At 38.0% G+C, this 21643-nt stretch overlaps 2 protein-coding genes across 2 annotated transcripts; both read right to left on the minus strand.

Annotated features, from left to right (window-relative positions):
* Positions 1–14: 14 nt before the first annotated feature.
* Positions 15–7864, minus strand: LOC116293405 (uncharacterized). Its single transcript, XM_031700828.2, has 7 exons — positions 7636–7864; positions 5896–6241; positions 4595–4837; positions 3385–3503; positions 2198–2414; positions 1721–1791; positions 15–1380 (listed from the first exon to the last, which is right to left on the minus strand). Exons 1-7 carry the CDS (start codon positions 7828–7830, stop codon positions 1165–1167), a joined length of 1407 nt encoding a protein of 468 aa, XP_031556688.2. The 5' UTR covers positions 7831–7864; the 3' UTR covers positions 15–1164.
* A 1936-nt stretch (positions 7865–9800) lies between these two features.
* Positions 9801–21425, minus strand: LOC116293410 (NEDD8 ultimate buster 1). The gene is made up of 16 exons (XM_031700833.2): positions 21183–21425; positions 20482–20702; positions 20020–20090; positions 19168–19335; positions 18624–18709; positions 17953–18059; positions 17051–17160; positions 16372–16448; positions 15480–15639; positions 15173–15273; positions 13849–13937; positions 13653–13758; positions 13227–13270; positions 12137–12182; positions 11560–11692; positions 9801–10778 (listed from the first exon to the last, which is right to left on the minus strand). The coding sequence occupies exons 1-16, from the start codon at positions 21312–21314 to the stop codon at positions 10594–10596; spliced, it is 1836 nt and encodes a 611-aa protein (XP_031556693.2). The 5' UTR covers positions 21315–21425; the 3' UTR covers positions 9801–10593.
* Positions 21426–21643: the final 218 nt, after the last annotated feature.

Here is a 21643-nt window from a genome sequence, read left to right on the forward strand (position 1 = left end):
ACATAAATGTAGAGTGATTTCTGCAGACAGTTTAATAAAAATAACCGACAAAACAATGATAATATTTACAGAATAGAAAAAAAACCACGTCTATTCATACTACAATGTTCTATTTTATGTCTTACATGTAATTATATAATATTGAATATCTATGAAATAAATTACTTTTTGTGTCAGATTACTTTTTGCTAATTCTTTTAGATCTATAACACTTAATGATCAACATAACTTCTTCAGACAATAGAGTGTGTGCAACAATGTGAATCAAAATCCCTTGAGATATGAATAACAACAAAACGGCCGTCATCTTGGTTGATCTAACAAGAGAAGCTAATGAGGAACACTTTGTTATTGTCAACCAGGATTGCAGCAATGACGTAACATGCACCTGCTCTATACCAGTACTTATTCAAATCCATGAATGAGCGTCGATCTTAGGGTCTATTATTTTAGTAGGTACTGAGTCTTCTTTCATTTCCAAGTTTCTGGGGGGGAGGGGAGGGTATGAATATGCTCTGAAACTATAATATGCTAGTGACTTTATTCTAAAAATTGACCAATTACTAGATAATTTCTTGTAATATGATTAATGTGATACAAAAAGCTTTAAGTACCAAAATCTGATTTAAATAACTTCTTTAGCTGAAGGGGGCCTATCACCATTATCTACAAGGTGCTACAACACATATAGACCAAAACAATGTATCATATAGTATTATTTTTTGTTGGTGCTACTGATCCTACCCTGATTTTATCTATATCTAAAGTAAACCGGTTAAAAGCAAACTAAGTTACTTATTCAATAGTGTTTTCCACAGATGGCGTCACATTTGTGCATCAAGAGATTGAAATGCAGACAAGCCAAGCCCAGCACACATGCTGACATGCTACATCAATGTTTTGTTATCTTGCTGTTTCCAATAATGGAAGAACTATCCGTTTTTTCTATAGATATTATTCTTCTTTTCCGTGTAATTGAAGTGTTAATTGCATTGTTTACAAAATTGGTCAGCACTTCAATCCCCCAAGGCTTTGCAACATCTATCTTTAGTAACCGTGAAAAATGCTATTAGTGCTTCAATTATATTATTTTGCTATTTGAGTCATGACCTACGCATAATAATAGCATAATATTATTTGCACAGCATTTAGGGTAAACAACCTTTACTTAGATCCCATGACAAACACTGATACATAAGCTTCCTCTAGAGGGATAAAATGCTTAGGAGGCAAAGTCAACACTTTCTTGCCATCTTCAGTTGTTTGTACAAACCCTAGAGTCAAGAGGAAAGTCTTTCCAGGATTTGCTGCATGAGAGTAAATTCTCTTCAACTGTGGGTCATCTTCAGGGGTGCTTCTTCCATACATAGCATTTTTTATCTGCAAAAACAGTTTAAAAGGATCAAGATGTCTATCTATAAGAATATAACAGTATTGAGGTCCTGTTTTAGAATAATAGATTGTGTTAAGTTCCAGAAAGTAAAAGTAGTAGTATAGTGCACTCCTGGGAGTACTCTTTCCCGTTTAGGGTAGGGATGTGCCGCTGAGCCCTGAGATCACAATTACAGAGTTTGTATGGAAGAAAATTTGAAGTAAGGGGGAGGGGGGGGGGGGGGTGAAAAAATTCTGTGGGGGTTATGGATAATTTCTGGAACTACATTCAATATGAATCTACAAGATACCTGAACAGAATATAATATACGTAAATATATTCACTTACCAAATACAAAAGTGGCTCAGCATGCTCATGTTTCAGGACTTTAAGGGCTAGACACTGCTGACTTGAGAGTCCTAATAACAAAAATCTTTCAATTTTTTACATGTTTTTTTACATCATTTAAGTTGGGGCATGGCTAACTCACAGATTGAACCCTAAAAAGGACTCTGCACTGATAATTAGACAAATCAGGGCACAACTAACTCACAGATCAAATTAGAATTTAGCATGTTAAGTTTTGTGGAGGGAGGAAAACCACAGAATCCAGAGAAATTAAACCCTTAAATCAAGGGAGAAACCTAACAAACTCTACTCAAATGTCATGCCAAGTCTGGGGTGCCACAAGTGTACTATACCACTACACTGCACTTGAGAGCATTAAATTAAATGTTAAACAAAAGAAATAATACTCGAGGGAATGACACATGGTTTGTAATGGGAAAACTTTGATTAGGTCAAATAAAATCAATTGGTGCCTACCATTCAGAGCATCAGCAAGAGCACTACAGGGCAAGATCAAGTCTAATGCTTCTTCATCAGGATAAACAATCAATCCATCCTTCTCCTTTTCAATGGTGAAGCCAAGGAGTGCCAGAAGTTTTTCCCAGCCTTCACAATGCTCAACCAATGACTTGAATTCTTGAAAAGTGTAGGGTTTAACCATCTCTCCTTCAACACTATACACTGCTTTCTCAAGCTTTGAAAATAAATTTAAGAACAAAAGACTGAAATAGATGTACAAAAAAACAATTTACTGTGCAGAAACTCTAACCATGAACACTTCAAATTTTTTTCAGCATTTTTGAATCATCCAATCAGAAGCTAGATTCTTCCCGAGGCTCCAACATATTTTCAAGCGATTCCAGAGTCACTTGTGTTGCTGTCGCCGTAAATGTTTTTAAAAATTTACAACATAAAGTACTTCAGTTTTTTTATGAACAATGTTTTTGTTTTATTGAACTGTAAATTACTGAAAGTTTGCACTTTGTGGCACAGTTTTGCAAAATGTGGACTTAGCAGTTCATTAGTTTATGGAGTGAGCTAAAAAATATAAGATCTAAAGATTTTTCATTGTTTGTTGTGATTGGATGGCGCCTAAAAAATGCCCGATTCATTTTTTTTCTACTGAGAGCTGTGATTGGACATATGAAAAAATGTCAAAAAAACTCAAAGTTTTCATGGTTTGAGCAAGTAACCAGCAAATTAGATAGCATATCGATATTTAAATAAGAGGGTGAGAATGCAATAATACGATTGGGTAACAGGTAACTAGTCAACTTGCCCACGGACCAACTCACCCACGCCAACTTGTCCATGTATAAAATCATCGAGTCAAGGTCAGTGGGCGAGTTGACTGTAAACCGTGTAACATTTTTATCAGTTCAATTTCTGTCTAGTTTACTAATCTGATTGGTCAGTTTTGTTCGAGTGGTCCCAATTAGTGTGCAACTCTGCACGCTAACACTCCGCATGCATCCAATAAGTTATGGATGCACTTAATCATTTGCACTTGCAATCAAGAAGCTAGAGTCTGAGTCCTTCCCTCATAATCCTAATGCATACAGCCTCCTGCTGGTATCTATAAGTCAATAGAAACATGCCAAGTGTTGACCATTCATTTTTAGCTACTGTAGCTCAGATCATGTAATCTTTCCTTGGTCACATACCAATTCATCCAAGGGTTTAATGCTCTCTGGAGTGGCCAGGATCTGCTTAAAACACTTGATTACATCATCTTTCTTTGGAGACTTGAGCAAGCCATGGAATATCGATGTCAAGGCACTATCTATGATTCAAAAACAATTGTATGAGAAAGTAAATATTAATTGTTAATGTCAAAACAGACAACTTCAACAGATTAGGTAAACTTTTTTTCAAATACAAATATTGTTTTCAGGTCATGAGTTTTATCAGTATCATCATCATCATAATAATAATAATAATAATAATGATAATAATAATAATTGCATCTATACATTTTAGTACTAGACTTAATAATAATAATAATAATAATGATAATAATAATAATATTACTATTATTATCAGTATTATAGTGAACATGTAGAGACAAGTCCTCACAGTGATGTCATTTCTTTCCTATGACCACACGGAATAGACTCACAGACACTATTTGGCACTCACTGACAGTTTTTTGAATGTGAAAAAAGTTATTTTTTCAAAAGCTGAATTTAAAAAATATTGCATTGTGGTAATCAGAAATTCAGGATTTTATTATTTCATAGTAAAATACAGGGTGAAAATTTGTTGTCATAACTTCCAAATGTCTAGGGCTCCACCCATGAATGTCATACTTTTAGTATGTATTCCTTTTTCCATGTGTCGGCAACCTTTTGATAATTATGAGTTAGCTATCAAAAGGATACCGACACCTGGAAAAAGGAATGCAGACTAGAGGTGTGACATCTGTGGGTGAAGGCATAGACGTTTAGTGGTGTGATCATGATATGTTTTGTCTCTAATGAAAACCGAATTTGGTAACATCCCTAGTGCTGTCTTAATGTGTAGTTCAAGAAATTATCTATACCCTCTCACGGAGGAATTTTTTTAAAGACCACCTCCTTTCCCTAGAACTTTCAATTTTCTTCCATACAAACTCTGTAATTTTTGTCGTTTCTCTGACGACCCCCCCCCCCCCCCCAACCCTTTGGAAATTCCAAATTTCTCTGTGGTGTGGGTATGGATAATTTCTGGAACTACACAATTTACTTGTACTGGTATTTATAAAAATTAGTTGTCAAACTGTTTTTTCTTGCATAAAAAATTATACTTCCCAACTATATATTAAATCAAGGCCAGGGATATTAAAAAAAAACAATTAAAATGCCATATGTAATTTGTAAGAATTGATGTTCAAACCTTGTCCATCAGGGTGATCAACTGTTGTCTCATCACTAGGAGCTGCATCTGTCACATCTTCTAGTTTCTTTTCAATAGCCAAGTCAATCATTCCAATACCATCATCAAAGTCAAACTCATAACAACCATAAGCCATGATGGTATCTTTGGGGATGTCAAAGGAGTGATGGTGAGTGTCACTTACTGATCCTTTAACATCTACTTCAGCCTTGGTTGTAGCTGAAGCTTTAGCGTCTGCATCTCCTATAAAAAAAAAACCAAATAGTTTATGCTCAATGAGAATTTTACAAGGCTGCAAAAAAGTTTTTTCTATAAGGCACGTATGTCAGATCAGGGACAAGGTTTGACCTGACATGTACCCAGTCTGGTTGGACAAAAGCTTCTTTCAAGTATTGCAATCCAGAAAAAATGTAATTCTGTCAGGTGAAACCACTGAAAAACCAATGCTGCAGCTATGTACCGCACTAATTTGTAGGCTTAGTTGATGATTAGGATGAATAGATGATTTCCATGATGAAGCGCTCTTTTAATATTGCAGACACAGACATAAAAACTAGGCATTTTCAGGCAGTGTTCATAAGAAACCTAGACTTCACACAACTATAGTGTTGAGATCAAGCAAATGCCCAATAAGCAGGGGCTACTTTGATGATCCATTTTATGATTAATAAATTTAAATTTTGAGTTATTTACGTAACCGATTCACTGTCACAAAACGTTTTATTCTTTTCTAAGTAACCGATATATATACTGTACATGTATTAGTCTTGTTTCAAAGAATAAGGACATTAATTTTCAGAAATATTATGAAACTTGTTGGGATTTATATTTCTAGGGCCACGTGCAATCAGCTCTTGTTATCATATGGTTTCCTTTTTACTTATTTCTAAATTGATAATGAATTTGGTGAGAGTATCATAAAAAACTATATGCATATGAGTAAAACGATAGCCTGTGCATGGCAGGCAAAAGGAGAGTGGTGAAGTGTTAATAAAGTGACGGTCAAGTGTTGGTGGATACCAGTAGTTGGTTGAAGATTTATCACAAAGTATTTGATAAGATACCTCTGTAGGCTAAACTACATGTAGGCAAAATGATTGTAGTGAAGTGTTGGGCAAGTATTGGGCAACAGTCAGGCAACATGCAGTCGACCGATAAGTGTTGGTTGGTCATGAAGTACATGATTACCTATATTAGTATCATTGATGGAAAATATTGGGTTGATATTGGTGTATATCTTGGCACGCTCCCTGGCCCATTCTGATCTATATTCCATGAATAACTACTGTACTTCCACTGACCTTCCACTATGAGAACTGACTGGATGTTTGTCTCTTTAGTTGTTTTCAAAACTTCATTAACAATGCAAAGTTTTCTTCGTTTACTCTTCAGAATTGCCTGGACAAACTCATGCTCCAAGTTCAGTTTCTTGTCTTTCATTAGATTGCTCAGTTCTTGCCATCTAATTTTACTTTTATTGATGGTGCCCAGGTTTATTTTGACAGTAAATGAGTCTGTTGTGGAAACGTCAATCCCAAGCTCTCCGGCCAGCTTTGCACCCAACTTTCCAGATACATGCAGGCTGGGATCATTTTCGTAATTTGCAACGAATTCTGTTGTTTTTACTGTGCTTGAATAATCAATAGGCTGAATACAAAAACAAAAAATGAATAAATATAAATACATTAGGCATTTCCAAATGCCGTAATTAGATAAGGTAAATGAACACTAAATATGTGGTGGGAAATATAGCTAATTAATCGTAAAAAAAGAAGATATAAATGTAGGTAAGATGTCATGACTTAATGGTTTTAATTAAAAATAAATGTACCGAGCAGGGACCGAGGATAAAGGGACCGAGCAGAACCTCTCTGATGAGTGGTGACGTCACAACAAGAACAAATATTTTGATAAGCAAAGATTCTTACTAGTTCTTCAGTCAAAATATGAGAAAATGCCGACTAGATGTGTTGTTGCTGGGTGCTCAAATGCCGCAGCCAAGCTCTACTTTGTTTTACTTATTGGAAGTGGAGTCGTTCTTGTTGTGACGTCATTTGACGCCAACTAGGTACCAGACCTCGCGATCCTGTCCAAATTGATGGGGCGTGGCAAAACTGCGTACTTTAGGGCGTTATATCTCCGAGAATATTTAGTCAACCGAGAAATAAAATTTTGTGTATTCATCTTCAACACACAGAAAATCAAAATTGATCATATGCCTATAAAGGTTATAGGCACTTTAATTATAGATCATAGGAAACATTATATAGAGAAAATATAATTAATATAAAATAAGAGAAAACATTTTGTAATAATATTCAGTCCTTCTGCTAAAGCAGGTTTAGTTAGCTAAATGGCAAAGGTAATCTTAAGCCTTATAAGTGGAATTAAGTTTGTTAATATAGTTTAATGTTTAACAGGGTTGGTCAATCTTGTATATCATATATCATGTATCATTTTTCGCCTCGTGGCTTGTTGTTCATTCCGAATAGTATATTATATGTCGCTAGATTGCTAGAATTATTGTTATTATACCACTCCCACCTGCCCTTATGGCAGTTGTATTATGTCCCAGTGTATAGTATATTAAAGCTGCCCGGATTTAGTCCATACAGTGGTCACGTGTATTATTATAGTTTACATTAAGGTTATTTAATTAAATAATCATAATTATAAATAGGTGAGTAGCCAAATTATATTTCGAATAGAACTTGTATTTTATTATTATTTTCGAACTCACTACTTAAGATCACAGACAGAGAAAATACAAAGATAAAGCGTACATATTTTTCACCTTCTCTTTTCTTGGAATTAAAAAAAAAAGAGAACTGACGCCGTGATAAGCCACTCCTATAAAATATCTATGCACTACGTAAAATTTTACAATTTTACATATTTTCTTGAACGAGTCTTGGTAATGGAATCTTATTTTGCATTGAACATACATTCCTATGTCTTACTAGCTATAATTCTAGCGATTAAATCTAGTATTAAGCTTACTATATATAAACTTACTTTATATTATTTAAAAACACATTTACCTGCAGTAAAATTTCATTGAGGTTGAAAGGAGTTGGCAAATACTTGGTTTTTCTCCAAAACCATCGGCTTTTCTTCTTCTCTACGACACACATGATGCCATATTTAGAGGAAGAATTCAAATCTAGTACAGGATGAAGTGAAGATCTTCCCGTATCCTTCACTAACTGTTTGGAAGCTGATTCGAAAAGCGCCATCTTGGAATGGAAGAGAACGAAACCAGAAACAAGTACACAGGGATCCCAATCCACTGAATTAAGCCAAGAAGTTTGAAGTTCCATGCGGCAAGATCACGATACTAAGGAAACGGAGCCAAATAAGCCCAAATTTCGCGCTGTATATAATTTCCTAAATTTCACTTGATTGTCATTTCATAAAAGGGGAAGGAGGGCAAAGATGCATACACATGCATTTGTTTAATGGAAGGTTCAAAGGTTCTTATTTTCCACACCTACAAAAGATAAACAAAAAATGAGATTAAGAAGATAGGTGGTGGGTGCAAGAGAGACAACCCAAAAGGGTTAAATATTAAGTTACTCTTGCACCAAGAAGGATCGTAAATTGAACATATGTATTAAATGTGACGAGTGAAGTCGGTTTACACCAAAACTTACACCGTGTTTTAGATTTGATCATGCCACACGTACTCATTGAGAAAAGCTTTGGACAGTTTTTAACTTACTGTCAAAGTGAATAGTATTGGTCGCTGAGCACTGACGAAATATAGAGCCGTTATTAGTTTCGGTCCCAGAGCCTGACGAGCCCTCGTGGAGAGGGCCCCGCAAGGATCTCAGACGCAAACTAATGACGGCTGCGGGAGCCTGGAGACTATACGAAGTATCGACACGTGAAGCAACCACTAACTCAAGGGATGGTGAGAGGGAAGGCCATAAACTCTCTAAATCATTCCCTAGGCTTGGTATGCTCTATTAAAGGCCATACAACAGGTAGCCTCCTTTGCAGACGTTAAGCTTTGGAATTCACTAACTGAGGACTGTAGAAATCAGAAAAATACTAAATCGTTTTCCCAAAAAATGGACTCGAGCTCCCACCCATAACAAATACATGACCTCTTTATTTCTTTATCAAATACATGAAATCTCTTTATACATATAATTATTACAATTGAAATAATAAGATTTTAAGCATATTATAGATAGTTAGATAAATAGCTTATGCTGTATATATATATATATATATTTATATTTTGATGTAATTCTATTTTTAGTCCACACGCCCCTTGTGGAAATCAGCTAAAAGTTGTCGGGGCAAGCGTGTTTTAAATAAAGTTGACCTACCTACGTCCTTAGGGCCGCGCATCGATATACAGGGGCGGCGGAACGAAACCCCCACGAATTTTTTTGGGGGGCCTGCTCCCCACAAAATATTGGTTCTCAGTCATAGTTTTACGGCGCATGCGTCTGCAATCAAACAAAACAACGGTCATTATCACATAGCGTCACATATAATATTTCAGTGCACCCCCCCCCCCCCCCCGAAAGATTGTCAGCTTCCGCCGCCCCTGATAAAAGTGTCATGACCAGCTCTCGACTAAAGTACCCTATATCGCTGCAAAAACAGCTGAGTGGTTACAACTCAAAATATTAATTGAGTTTTCACTTGCATTCACACACATACATGCATACTTTATTCGACCCAAAAAGGCTTCTCAGAATAAAGATAGCTAATTGTTAAAGTTTAGGAAGTGACCCTTCTCGGCACCCTTCAGGAGATTTTCCCACTTCTGGAAGCCTCTAGGTTTTTTAATATCTACTCTACAATGTCGTCTCGTTCTTGTGGATAAAATAGGGTTTATTAGTCTTATATTTACTCATAAACACATTAATTGTTATTTAGAATTTTAAAAATTCTAAATAAAATATTAAAAATTACTATAAATATTTGTAATATTCCGCCACATCCCTGAGACTAGTGACCGGACGTCAATGTTCATGCTGCACAAGTTTGAAAATTAGAAAGCGTTCATTTTTTACGGGAGTGCATTAGGGGGGGGGGGAGGGGTTTTTTTTACCCCTATTAAAACATGATAATTATTATGTAAATGTTCTATTTAGCAAATTGTTTGTGGGGTACCCCCACTTAAATGCCATATATTTTACGTGCCCCCCTCTAAATCCCACCAGCCAACCCCCCCCCCCAACCCCGTAAAAAATGAACGGTCCCTTAGATATCTATATATTTTGAAAGAATCTAGTGTGGTACCAGGTACATAGGAAGCCAGGGATTGTTTACTATTGGTTTTAAATCTATCATGGTGCAATTGTTATCCTTTACATTTACTTTTCTTGGTTTCTATGCCAATTCGTGGAGTTTTATTGTGCAGTGGCTGCCATTTCATTTTCATTTTATATTTCTATTATTACTGGGTGCTCCTCGCACGGTGCCTCAAAATATAACTCGTTTTTTATATTTCTCGAGAGTAATGCTACATGCGTCGAGTATAAATAATCTGCCGTATACGAAATACCCTTTTTGAGACAGTTGGGAATTTCAAGTAAAAGACCAGCTCGACACCCCACCCACCTCCCAGCGACGATAAATGAACGAGATTACCCGCTCGCTACCGCTCCCGGGGGGCACTCCGGGGTAAAAGTATCGGGTATGCTCGTCGTATTTCTTATGGGTATTTGGTATTTTCGATTTGGTATCTTTTTGGGCGTTAAAATTGAAATTTAGAATTCCCGCATTTCTTGGTATCTTTTAGGGTATCTCTTAGGGGTAAAAATCGTTCAACCATACCCTTTTTTAAAAATTTCTGGTATCTCCTAGGGGTATTCTTGAAAATTCCCGACGAGCATACACGATACTTTTACCCCTGAGTCCCCCCTCTCCCGGGCAACCGCCTCGAAGGTCATCCCCATCACTTAGCGTCACTCTAGACATTGTGCGTGGAAGCTCTCAAGGGGGATATTATTCTAGTGGAACGAATGAGAAACACATTAGGACTTCATGCCATAACCACGTGATAAAAGTAGAGCTTTATATTCTGCTACTACAGCGGCTTCGTCTTCAAGTGTGAGGTCAAGGTACGCATCCTCGTCACTTGTAATATCCGGTACCAGTTCCTCCACGGCTTTTTCTAGTTCAGGATCCTCGTTTTCGCTACTTGAGCCGGACTGTTCATCTGGGAAAGGAAATTCGAGTTAAAAATGTTTTTATTAATAATTTTTTTCTGTATAGCCACCACGCTATGCGCGTTCTGATTGGTTGAGAAGTGTGCTGTATTTGTGAACGGAGCACGATGCTGACACTATCGCCTATATGGCTCGTGCTTCTCTTCTCTTTCCTTTTTTTCAGGGGGTAGCAAGGATTTTGCCTTGGGAGGGGGGGGGGGGGGGAAACCATTTTCAGAACATCGGTAAGTTGAACATATTCCGTGACTACATATATGTTTAGGTTTCTACAGCGTACCGTAAAGAATGCGGGGGAGGGGGAGGGGCTACGCCCCTGTTTTTTAATGTTGCATGTTGCATGATGCCACTTGCATGTTGCTTACTATGCTTAAAATGTTATATTCTTATGAAGATAATGCGAGCAAAGAAGGCAATATGTCGGAAAAATGCGCAAACAAAGTTTGGATAAATTCTATATTGTCGTGACCTTTTGCTGATTGCATTCACACACATCGCCCATAGTACATTTCAGGCTTGGTATGCAACCATGTGACAAAACATTCACCAACTTTCCTTGAAATAGCTGAATTCTCACTGAATTACAATTATCATGTCATAGTATGCAGTATAAGGTAGACACCAAGGACAAGAAACCTGACTACAGTACCGCCATGGCTCCAGGGGAAAGAGGGAAGTGGAGAAAAACCCGGTTTTCCGAGCTCCAAACGACGTTGTGCAATAGGGCTAATAATTATTCAGCGCGAATAGTTCTAATTTTTAAGAGAAATTTACCATAAGACGAACTCGAGCTCGAGGGTAGCACTCCTCCTGCAGCAACCAGCTCTTCGATCGCTCGCCTTCCGTTACCTCCAAACCGTCTGAGTGCCTCTTTAGCAGCTTCAATGTTGAACCCCATCGATAATATCTACAAAATAATGTTGGCAATTGATGAGTTGCGAGCATTCCAAAGAGACTCAAAAGACAGAAGCATGACGGCTATTTTGGTGCCGTTAACAATGGATGCTAATGAGAAATCTTTTGTTAAATGGTACCAACGCTCCCCCGAGAGACCGCGATGACGTAACGTGCAATTCAAGAATTAGGGCAGTCCTTTCGAGTTACTCCGTTCAATACTGTAAGAGTAATTTTAATTTTACTGATTTTACTGAAAAATGTATATCTGAGGGGGTAAGCAGAGGTTGGGTGAGGGGGAGGCCACGCTAGCTAGAAGAAGGGTATTTAGTCACACGATCACAACACCCATAAACATGGACCCAAAGGTGATTCAAGTGAGAGAGATCGATATGCATGGATCAACCGCAGTCAGTGGATGACTTCCTGATACTCAGGGTGCTTAAAGCTACTTTACCTGGGCAACTAACTCATCTGGGACGTCGAAAGCCAAATCTCCCAGCCTATAAACAAAACAGTATTATATTTGGGGTGAATGATGGTGTGTAACGGACGAGTGGGAAATTTTGGCACTGATCTAAACACGACCATTGATACAATCACAATATTGGTGGCGCGAAACTAGGGAAAGATTGGTCCAATCCCCTAATAGGGTTCTCCGGTTTTCTGGTTTTCGTCCTTCCACAAACTGACATAAACAGTTAATCTCAATCTGTGACTTCAGTAGCCATGCCCTGACTTAAATCAGCCCATATAGGTGGGTGGTTGTTTCAGGGTTCGATCTTTGAGTTAGCCATGCCCTGACTTAGATCAGCCCATAGGTTGTTTCAGGGTTCGATCTGTGAGTTAGCCGTGCCCTGACGTAGATCAGCCCAGAGGGTGTTTCAGGGGTCGATCTGTGAGTAAGCCGTGCCCTGACGTAGATCAGCCCAGAGGTTGTTTCAGGGTTTGATCTGTGAGTTAGCCGTGCCCTGACGTAGATCAGCCCAGAGGTTGTTTCAGGGTTTGATCTGTGAGTTAGCCGTGCCCTGACGTAGATCAGCCCAGAGGTTGTTTCAGGGTTTGATCTGTGAGTTAGCCGTGCCCTGACGTAGATCAGCCCAGAGGTTGTTTCAGGGTTTGATCTGTGAGTTAGCCGTGCCCTGACGTAGATCAGCCCAGAGGTTGTTTCAGGGGTCGATCTGTGAGCTAACAGTGCCCTGACTTTGATCAGCCCAGAGGTTGTTTCAGGGTTTGATCTGTGAGTTAGCCGTGCCCTGACGTAGATCAGCCCAGAGGTTGTTTCAGGGGTCGATCTGTGAGTAAGCTGTGCCCTGACTTAGATCAGCCCAGAGGTTGTTTCAGGGGTCGATCTGTGAGTAAGCTGTGCGCATGCAGATCGAGTACAAAATTACCGAATTTCTTTCCACTCATACTACACTGCATGATAAAGAATAACTCATGGAATAACGAGAAGTTCAATAATAAATAATTTAACTTTCAGAAACAAAAACTATTTAATTAAAAATAAAAACTATTCAATAAAAGAAAAGATGTATTTCACTGACCTATCGGGTGGAAGGTCCAGCAGCTCAGGATGATCCTGTAGAACCTGAAGAAATTTGGTCTTTAGTACTACGACTGTACTGAAATAATATGAGGAACAGAATCACTTTTCCTCCATTTATAATGGATTTTCTCCATTTTTTCCCTTATGTGGGCTATTTTTTTGGCTTGTCTGCTTTTTCTCATAGCTTGTCTAGTTATAGCCATTTACAGTGGCGGCGGAACCGGGGTACCCCCCCCCCCCCCCCCCAAACGAAATGTTTTTCCATAAGTCGTAGTTTTTGCTCCTTCTGCCTTTTGCTTGGTGATCGCTCTACCAGCGGACCGGTGAGCGGGGGAAAAATTCGACAGAGAGCGAACTGGGACCAACTTATGGAATCAGTCAAGTTCTTCTACGTCAAAGTAATTTAAAGTAGTAATTTTCTCACTTGTAAAGCTTTGTCCATACTATTGTTGGATTGGCGCAGAGCCTCGGCTGCAGATTGACGAGGGAATCCCATGCTGACTAAATCTTCAAGGCGTGATAGATTAACCCTAAGAATTGAAGAGAATTATTTCTAATTAAAGAGGTTTCCTCTTAACACAACGGTATGGCCGGCAAAGGAAGAAGGTGGAGTTACTTACCATTCGCCATCAGCTGTTTTCCCTAGTCTCCTTTGCATTCTTTCACGTCTTCGCTCTTTTCGTTCTCGTTCTCTTCTTTCTTTCCTTTCCTAAGAAGACGTAAGAAGAGTTGAAAATTTATGAAACCCTGAAACAACCTCTGGGCTGATCAAAGTCAGGGCACTGCTCACTCACAGATCAAACCCTGAAACAACCTCTGGGCTGATCAAAGTCAGGGCACTGCTCACTCACAGATCAAACCCTGAAACAACCTCTGAGCTGATCAAAGTCAGGGCACTGCTCACTCACAGATCAAACCCTGAAACAACCTCTGGGCTGATCAAAGTCAGGGCACTGCTCACTCACAGATCAAACCCTGAAACAACCTCTGAGCTGATCAAAGTCTGGGTACTGCTCACTCACAGATCGGACCCTGGAATAACCTCTGAGCTGATCAAAGTCAGGGCACGGCTAACTCACAGATCTAAATGGATTTTGGCATAATTGATTTTGCGGAGGGATGAAAACCTTTGATCAATGGAGAGACCTAACAAGCTCTACTCATTTGAGATGCGAGTCTAGGAATCGAGACCACAGAGGTAAGACGTAAGTTTACAGCCGCTACTCCACCCTTGGCTGTGATTGGTTCAAAGAATGTCGTCAATTTCTGTACCCTGAACGTAACATGATTTCGTAACTGCTTTCATAATGCAATAATTCAATAATAATCAACAGATAAAAGTCTTTGACTCTAATTATCTGCTTCATATGGTCGTCAAACACTGATCACCATGTGCTGTCAACCAGAATGAATTCTACTGAAAACTTGCGATTCGGCTGATGAACATTCTGCATGGGGCAGGAAATGACGTCAAGTGACACCAGGTAATATCCCATTTCCGAGATGTCGTGACCAAGTACATCATAGCGAGGCGCAACGTGCGAAGCTTAACAGCGTGAAACATAAAAATGTTCTTGAGAAGTTTTGCTTTGACTGGAGACTGAACAATATACCATTTTATAAACAAAACGTCAAAGACAAAACTTTCCAAGAATACTACTACTTTTACATTTCGCGCCGTCAAGGTTATCTTTCACGTAGCCTCAATACATGATGCACTTGGTCACGCCATCTCCGAAATGGGCAATAAGCCTGAAGCGAGATGACGTTTTACCCCCGACTCTATACCATAATAGTTTTTAAAATTCTTTCATATTAAAATTTTTAATTCCTTAGAGAATACAGGAACAATTGTGATAATTAAAGAACAAAAGCAGTGTGAAAAGGATTATGGTCTAGAGACGGGGGTAAAACGTCATCTCGCTTTAGGCTTATTGTACTAACCTGCTTAGTTCGTGTTATATAGTCGATTGCTATTGTAACATCACCATCGCAGGCTCGTAGCCCAAGACGTGCCTCGCGTATAGAAAAACCCATCGATACCACTGCAAAACCGAAGAAAAATGCTTGTTTAATGTACCTTAGAGAGAACACCTTTCTGGCTTGCTACTGTTTAAATATTTAGAATTCTTTTCCTTAATTACTGAAGAGTAGGCAGTGTCAGCATGCTTGTCATGGATCTAGGGAAACTAGTTGAATAGAACTAACAAATCATTTGTCAAAGGTACATAGACAGGGAGTCACCACTAACATTGGCTCAGATGATCATCGTCCACATGCAGCTTCCTTATTTCCTGTTCAGCCTTGTCCAGTGTTCTCATGGCAACATCATACTGTCTTTTATGGTAAGCACAAACAGCTCTTAGAGCGTGCAGTCTTACCAAAAGAGCTAATTCACGTCCAGTTCCGCCCTGGAAAAAATCCATTAAAAAATTAAGTATTTCCATTTTTTTCTAGTCTCCCTCGCATCAGTTTTTAGTGTCGGTTGTGACGACCGACACTAAAAACGGATGCGAGGGAGACTAAATTTTTTCAGGAGAATGTTGAAAACAAAATGTCAGAAATTTATGGTTCATAGTACATCAAATTAATTTTAGATTAGAGACTACAGAGTACTCAGAATCACCAACAGACCTCTTTACCTTTGGCGTAATATTTTCCCATTTCAGACCACGTGTCATTTTCTAGAGTATCATTTATTTGTTTAACGGTTGCAAGTGCATGAGAAGACACATGATGAATTATATGTATACAAAGAATCTTATTCTCAAGGGAATGACATGTGGTTTTAAATGGGAAAATATTACACCAAGGTAAAGAGGTCTATTGTTTTATTTAGTTTATCGAAAATGATCATGACTAACATAGTTTAGCTTTTAGCAAATGCAGGGGTGGATCCAGCAATTTGTTCAGGGGAGGGTGCTGCTTACAAAGTTAACTCAGGGTAGGGTGCACCCCTTAGAATCAAAGGGAAAAAACATTATTTTGTATTGGTTATCTTCGAAGTAAGGGCACAAAGTCGAACCAGGAAGGGGTGGGCACCCCCTTGCACCCCTCCCCTGGATCTGCCACTGAAATGTCAATGCAAGATATACAAGGTCATTATAATAATTTATGGATAAAGGCAAGTTACAGCAACCTACCCTTACTACGGTCAGTCGTTCAAGGTTTCTTCCATAGCTTTTCTCAAAGCATTCTTGACAAGTTTCAAGTCTTTTTTCTGTCAAGGTAAATGGAAAAAACAACCAAGGCGGACAAAGAGGGTATTGTAAGACTTATCACACTATTGATCATTCTCTGGCTTTCATGTTTATTGAACATGGATGTGATGACCAATGAGAAAAGCCCCAGGGACAGACAGAGGAATCGGAAGGAGGATGGGGGGGGGGGGGGGGGAACTTTAGCATTAGAGTGGAAAACTTTGGTGTTAGAAGAACCTACATGAACCAGAGAATGAGGGGGATGGAAAACTTTGGCATTAGAGGAATAAAGTAGGGCATGGCCCCTCATGGTTAAATCCACCCATGAGCCTTCCTGCTATTTAAGATGCTCCACAATCCCTGTCAGATGGCAACAAATCCTGAATCCTTGCAGATTCCATATCTTGGATTCTGGCAAGGATTCCTGGTACTATGTATTTGATTAGCCTCATCGTCCCCCAGCTGCTAATCTCATTGCTTATCGGCAAGAAGTAACACTTGTGATTTGATGAAGCATCTGCCATTTTAGATGTGGGAGAGCTGACGCAGTAGCCCAGGGATGTGGCTTGTATTAATGTCAAACACCAAAATTTATAGATTTCAAATTGTGATCATGGCTTACCTGCATCTGGTAAATCATTGATGCTCTTCAAACACAGATAGCACCATACAATATCCAAGCAAAGAATGGCATAGTTATCAACAGCATTGAGGATTTCAGCCCTGCACTGGCTATAGAGGACAGAGGAGAGGTTTAAAATGTACTTGTTGGCCTGAGTTAGTTACATGTATGCATAGCCTGACTTCGATTAACCTCAGAGTCAAGTTTGTTACATAGTTTGATAAAATTGATTTGTTTGTTCAGAAAACATGATGTTGATGATGCTGATAGTGAAGATAAAGGTGATTGTTCTATTCACAGAGTACACTAAGTAAACTAACTTGGAAACATAATGAGGAGTAATGAAGATATGTAATATGTGTGTGGTTGATAAAAACATAAAAAAATCTTATATTTTACAAGCACCACTCCCTGTACAGGGCTCTTCTGTGAGGTTCCATCCACCAACACTAACACTACATTCTTTACTTTTAGCACACAACACTCAACTCACATGTTGATTTTTATGGAGGGAGGAAACCAAAGAACCCAGAGAAAACCCTCTTGGCAAGGGAGAGAACGACACATGAAACAAACTCAATTCACATACACTGTATGATCCAGTCAGAGCCGGGCTCGACACCTGGGCCTACACCATAGTGGTGAGGCGAGAAGTAAACCACTAAGCCACCCATGATGATTGACAACATTGTTGTTGATGATGATGATCAAGAAGATAAGATGTACAGTAATTCAGAAATATTGGAATTTGCTATGCTTGTTGCATCAATTTCTATCAGTCATTTGTCAGCCATGTTTTGATCAGTGGGTCGTCTATTACTATATATTAACTAACAAACATTCAATCAACAGTCAATGGCAGTGCTATCATTTACTTCACCCACCCACTCTGCTGCACTAACCTGAACTCTTTGTCAGCTTCAAGCAGATAGACCAGTGCTTCAGCATAGTTTTTGTGCTTCAGGATGCTCTTTCCTTTCTCATGTAAAGTCATGGCAAGTGCCAAGGCCTGCAAGGGAAAATGCAGCACTGAGGAAAGAATTTCTCTACTTTTTAAATAACCACAAATATACAACCTAACTTTGGTTTGAGCCACACTAAGTAATAAATATAATAAGAGGGAGTCATCCCCTGGGGATTTTTGGATCTTCAGACAATTTTACATTAACATACAGGTTTTTGGATGAAATCTTTTTTGTGGTTTTATCAAAAAGTGCAGATATTAAATTACTTTTTTTTCAATTTCCTTTTCAGCTTTGTGGATTCTCAATTTTTGGATTTTTTTTCTTTGGAAAACATTTGCAATGTTTAGCACCTCCCCCCCCACACACACACATCTTTCTCCAATTGTAGTGGTTGTAACTTATAGAAAAAACTGCCTATATAACAATTAGCTACTATATAACATGGACTCTGATTGGTTAATTTATTTGTGCTAGCATGCATCCAAAAGTCGATCAGTTTTAAAAATATAATACGATAACTAAAGTACACTCTATGCTGATGTCACTTCTGAAGAGTTTTTCATCATGCAGTAGAAGACAATTATATAATATATCTTATAAAGAAGTACCTTTCTCTCATTTTCAGGTAGATTGAGTGGTTGGCCTTCCTGGTCATTAATCTCTAAGAAATATTGCATCTTCTCACTCTTACCAGCTAAAAAGAGTTGTAAAAAATGTCACCCAAGAAGATTTTAATTCTGTCAAGAGAGAACCAATTGCAATTTTACCCATAGCTGCAAAGCAATACATTGGTTTGCAATTCATTGTTTTATCTCCCTAGTTACTGTTGCTATGTCAGACAAGCTAAAATGTGTTTTTGATATATAGCATGGAACGTTAAACAGAAACTGATTGCTAAAAATTGTAAAAACCTTCTGAATTTGAGTTTTGTTTGTCAGACATTCTATATCCCATTGGGAAAACTACCCAATGTTTGGTAGCCATTCCTTAAGCAAAGCTGGGATCAGTGTATTTGAGATCTTTGTTGAAGCAAAAAATTCCATGGGTTTATTAAAAATGCACATGGTTATATCAGTCTCCATGAAATATTGACAGTACAACAGAAAATCTAAAACAGAATTGCTGGTATGAGAAAAAATTCCGGCTTGTTACCATCAGTTCTTTTCGATAGTGCCTCTGCAGCTTGTCTAGTACGCATGACCTGAGATGTCATCTTCTCATTCTCTTGTTGCTTCTTCCTTGCTTCAACTTCAGTCTCTGATAGCTGAATCACCAAAATTTGATTTGAGTTCTTCACAGATTGGCTCTCTAATGTATTATCTGAAATGAAAACACAAGGCAAGTTTAAGGTGGATATCAAATGCATGTACAAACAAATTTGTATGTTCACGAAAGCTCAAGCAATTAAAAAAAGATGATCTTAAATGTCTCATTTTATTAATAAAAAGGCTATAATCATATAAAGAAAGTGTTTTTTGCTTCCAAGAACTCTTAATCCAGTCATATCATATCAAATATGGTAAAATGCAAGATCCGTGCCATAAATGTTGGCCATATGAGCAATGGTTGGATGCTGACCAACTACGGCAGACTGAGTCCAACAAAGGGCATCTATATCTGGGGCAGCTTTTCTTCATTTTACCAAAATGCATAGCATAATTATTATGTATAGAATTGTCATGTTATTTCTGAATTATGAGGTAAAGGATACCAACCCAAGAAGTATTCAATTCTAGAGAATAGATACAAAAGGGTTGTGAGGACAGCACTGGTTAGGCTAGCTGTGTAATACAACATGAGCGGATCTACACAGGATTCAAGATTTTCAGGTTCAAAGATCATATAGAACCAAAAAAAATGTTAACTCAATGTTATTGGAGAGATTAAGGGTGCTAACTGGGAGACAAGGTCCAAAATCTTGAGACTCCTGGGTAATCTGGGAGAGTTATTTACAGAACCAACAAACCTAAGCTTAAATATACACGACTATTAATTTTATCATACCTTCATTAATGACTTGACCATTGCAAATCAGCTTTAGTCTATCAACATCTACATGGAATTCGCTACTTATTCTAGCACAAAAAATAAACAAGTATCAAGAAACAAGCTCAGTTGGGTACATTCAATACCTAGTCTTTATGGAAGTGTCTGTATACACAATGAAATGATGATGATGGCATCTACCAGAGATGCAGAATCGAAAAATCAAGGATATCAAAATTTTATGTGTGCAAGCCATAAAAAAGACTAATTGCCAGCAGGTTCTTCCTGCCTGCAGACAATAGTGTTGCAGTTGCACAAGCATATGCTAGTGATGCATTAATGTTGTTATTCTTGGCCTGCCATGTTTGAGACATGTTTCTTCATCTGCAATTAAAGTTGTTGTTTGGTTTACATTGGTCAATTAACTTACTGGCATATCTTACTTACAACTGAATTCGTGCTCACCATATGAAAACTTACTTCTTTATCAACTCAGCACCAGTACATTGTAGACCAATAAGGATATCTATTTTTCCAATTTGACTGCCAGCCACTCGAACTTTTAGAGTTGCTATTCCTGATTCTTTGAAGCGCTTTCTTGCCTCTAGTTTGTCAAGTGCATGTTGTCGTAGATGTTCAAAGGCTTCAATAATGGTAGGGGAAGTAATTCCGAGTGTCTTGGAGAAGCGTGATACAAGCTCCTAGAGTTAAGTAAATGAATGATTGAATGGATAGGTGGATGAACGACGAATGAATGAAATATATTTCTTACAATCATGACTCATTCATGACACTAGCTTTATTGTTATAAAACTAGTAATGTTTTCCTAAATGTATTTCAGACCACATAACAATATTGCGCATGAGACATGAATATGGATACAACTCAAACAAAGAATCTTATTCAAGAGAATTACATGTGGTCTGAAATGGGAAAACAAGTTTAAGAGTTTAAGTTTTAGGGTTATGGATAGATACCTTAAATCACGCAGAGAATGACTTTAAAGTAGACGTGTACTGGTTGTTGAATTAAATTAAATTAAAAACAAATTCTCGTAGTTTGTATCAAAAGGATTTACACCATAACTAAAATTCATGAATGAAAATGATTTGATCACATTCTTATTATGTTTGCGTTTTTAATAATCAATTTAGCTTATGGGGAGCATGCAATATGTTACCTCGGGATATCTTCCTTTACTCTCTCCCTCCACAGTGAAAGGAGGCAGCCATAGTTGAAGCCGTTCCTGGTTCAATTGTTCTCTAACTCGAGAAAGAATCAATTCAAAATGACTTTCAGGGTCGCTCATCATTTTCTTCGGATCCTCGATTGACTAAAAATAATTTGATACCCAAAGAAACTCAAAGAAATCACCGTAAAAATTAAATAAAATGAGTGGAAGAAAATGAAAAACTTTGCAAAATTTCTTGTTTAGTTTTAGCGAATTACCGCTGGTCGAACAGCCAACCACAGGGAGCCCAAGAAGAGTACTTGTGAATTAAAAGAATATATAAGAAAATTGAAGATATTTTTTAACTTACCAGTCTCTTAATGTGTTTTTCTTGACTTTATGTGCTTCTGTTTATGTCTTTGAACTTATCTGACCGTAAAATAAAGGTTTTAAGCTTTTTTTGCAAGCAC

Source organism: Actinia tenebrosa, unplaced genomic scaffold (genome assembly GCF_029948245.1).
Source record: "Actinia tenebrosa isolate PJP-AT-01 unplaced genomic scaffold, QUT_ActTen_1.0 PGA_scaffold4__44_contigs__length_22323623, whole genome shotgun sequence".
In the NCBI taxonomy this organism is placed as follows: Eukaryota; Metazoa; Cnidaria; class Anthozoa; order Actiniaria; family Actiniidae; genus Actinia; species Actinia tenebrosa.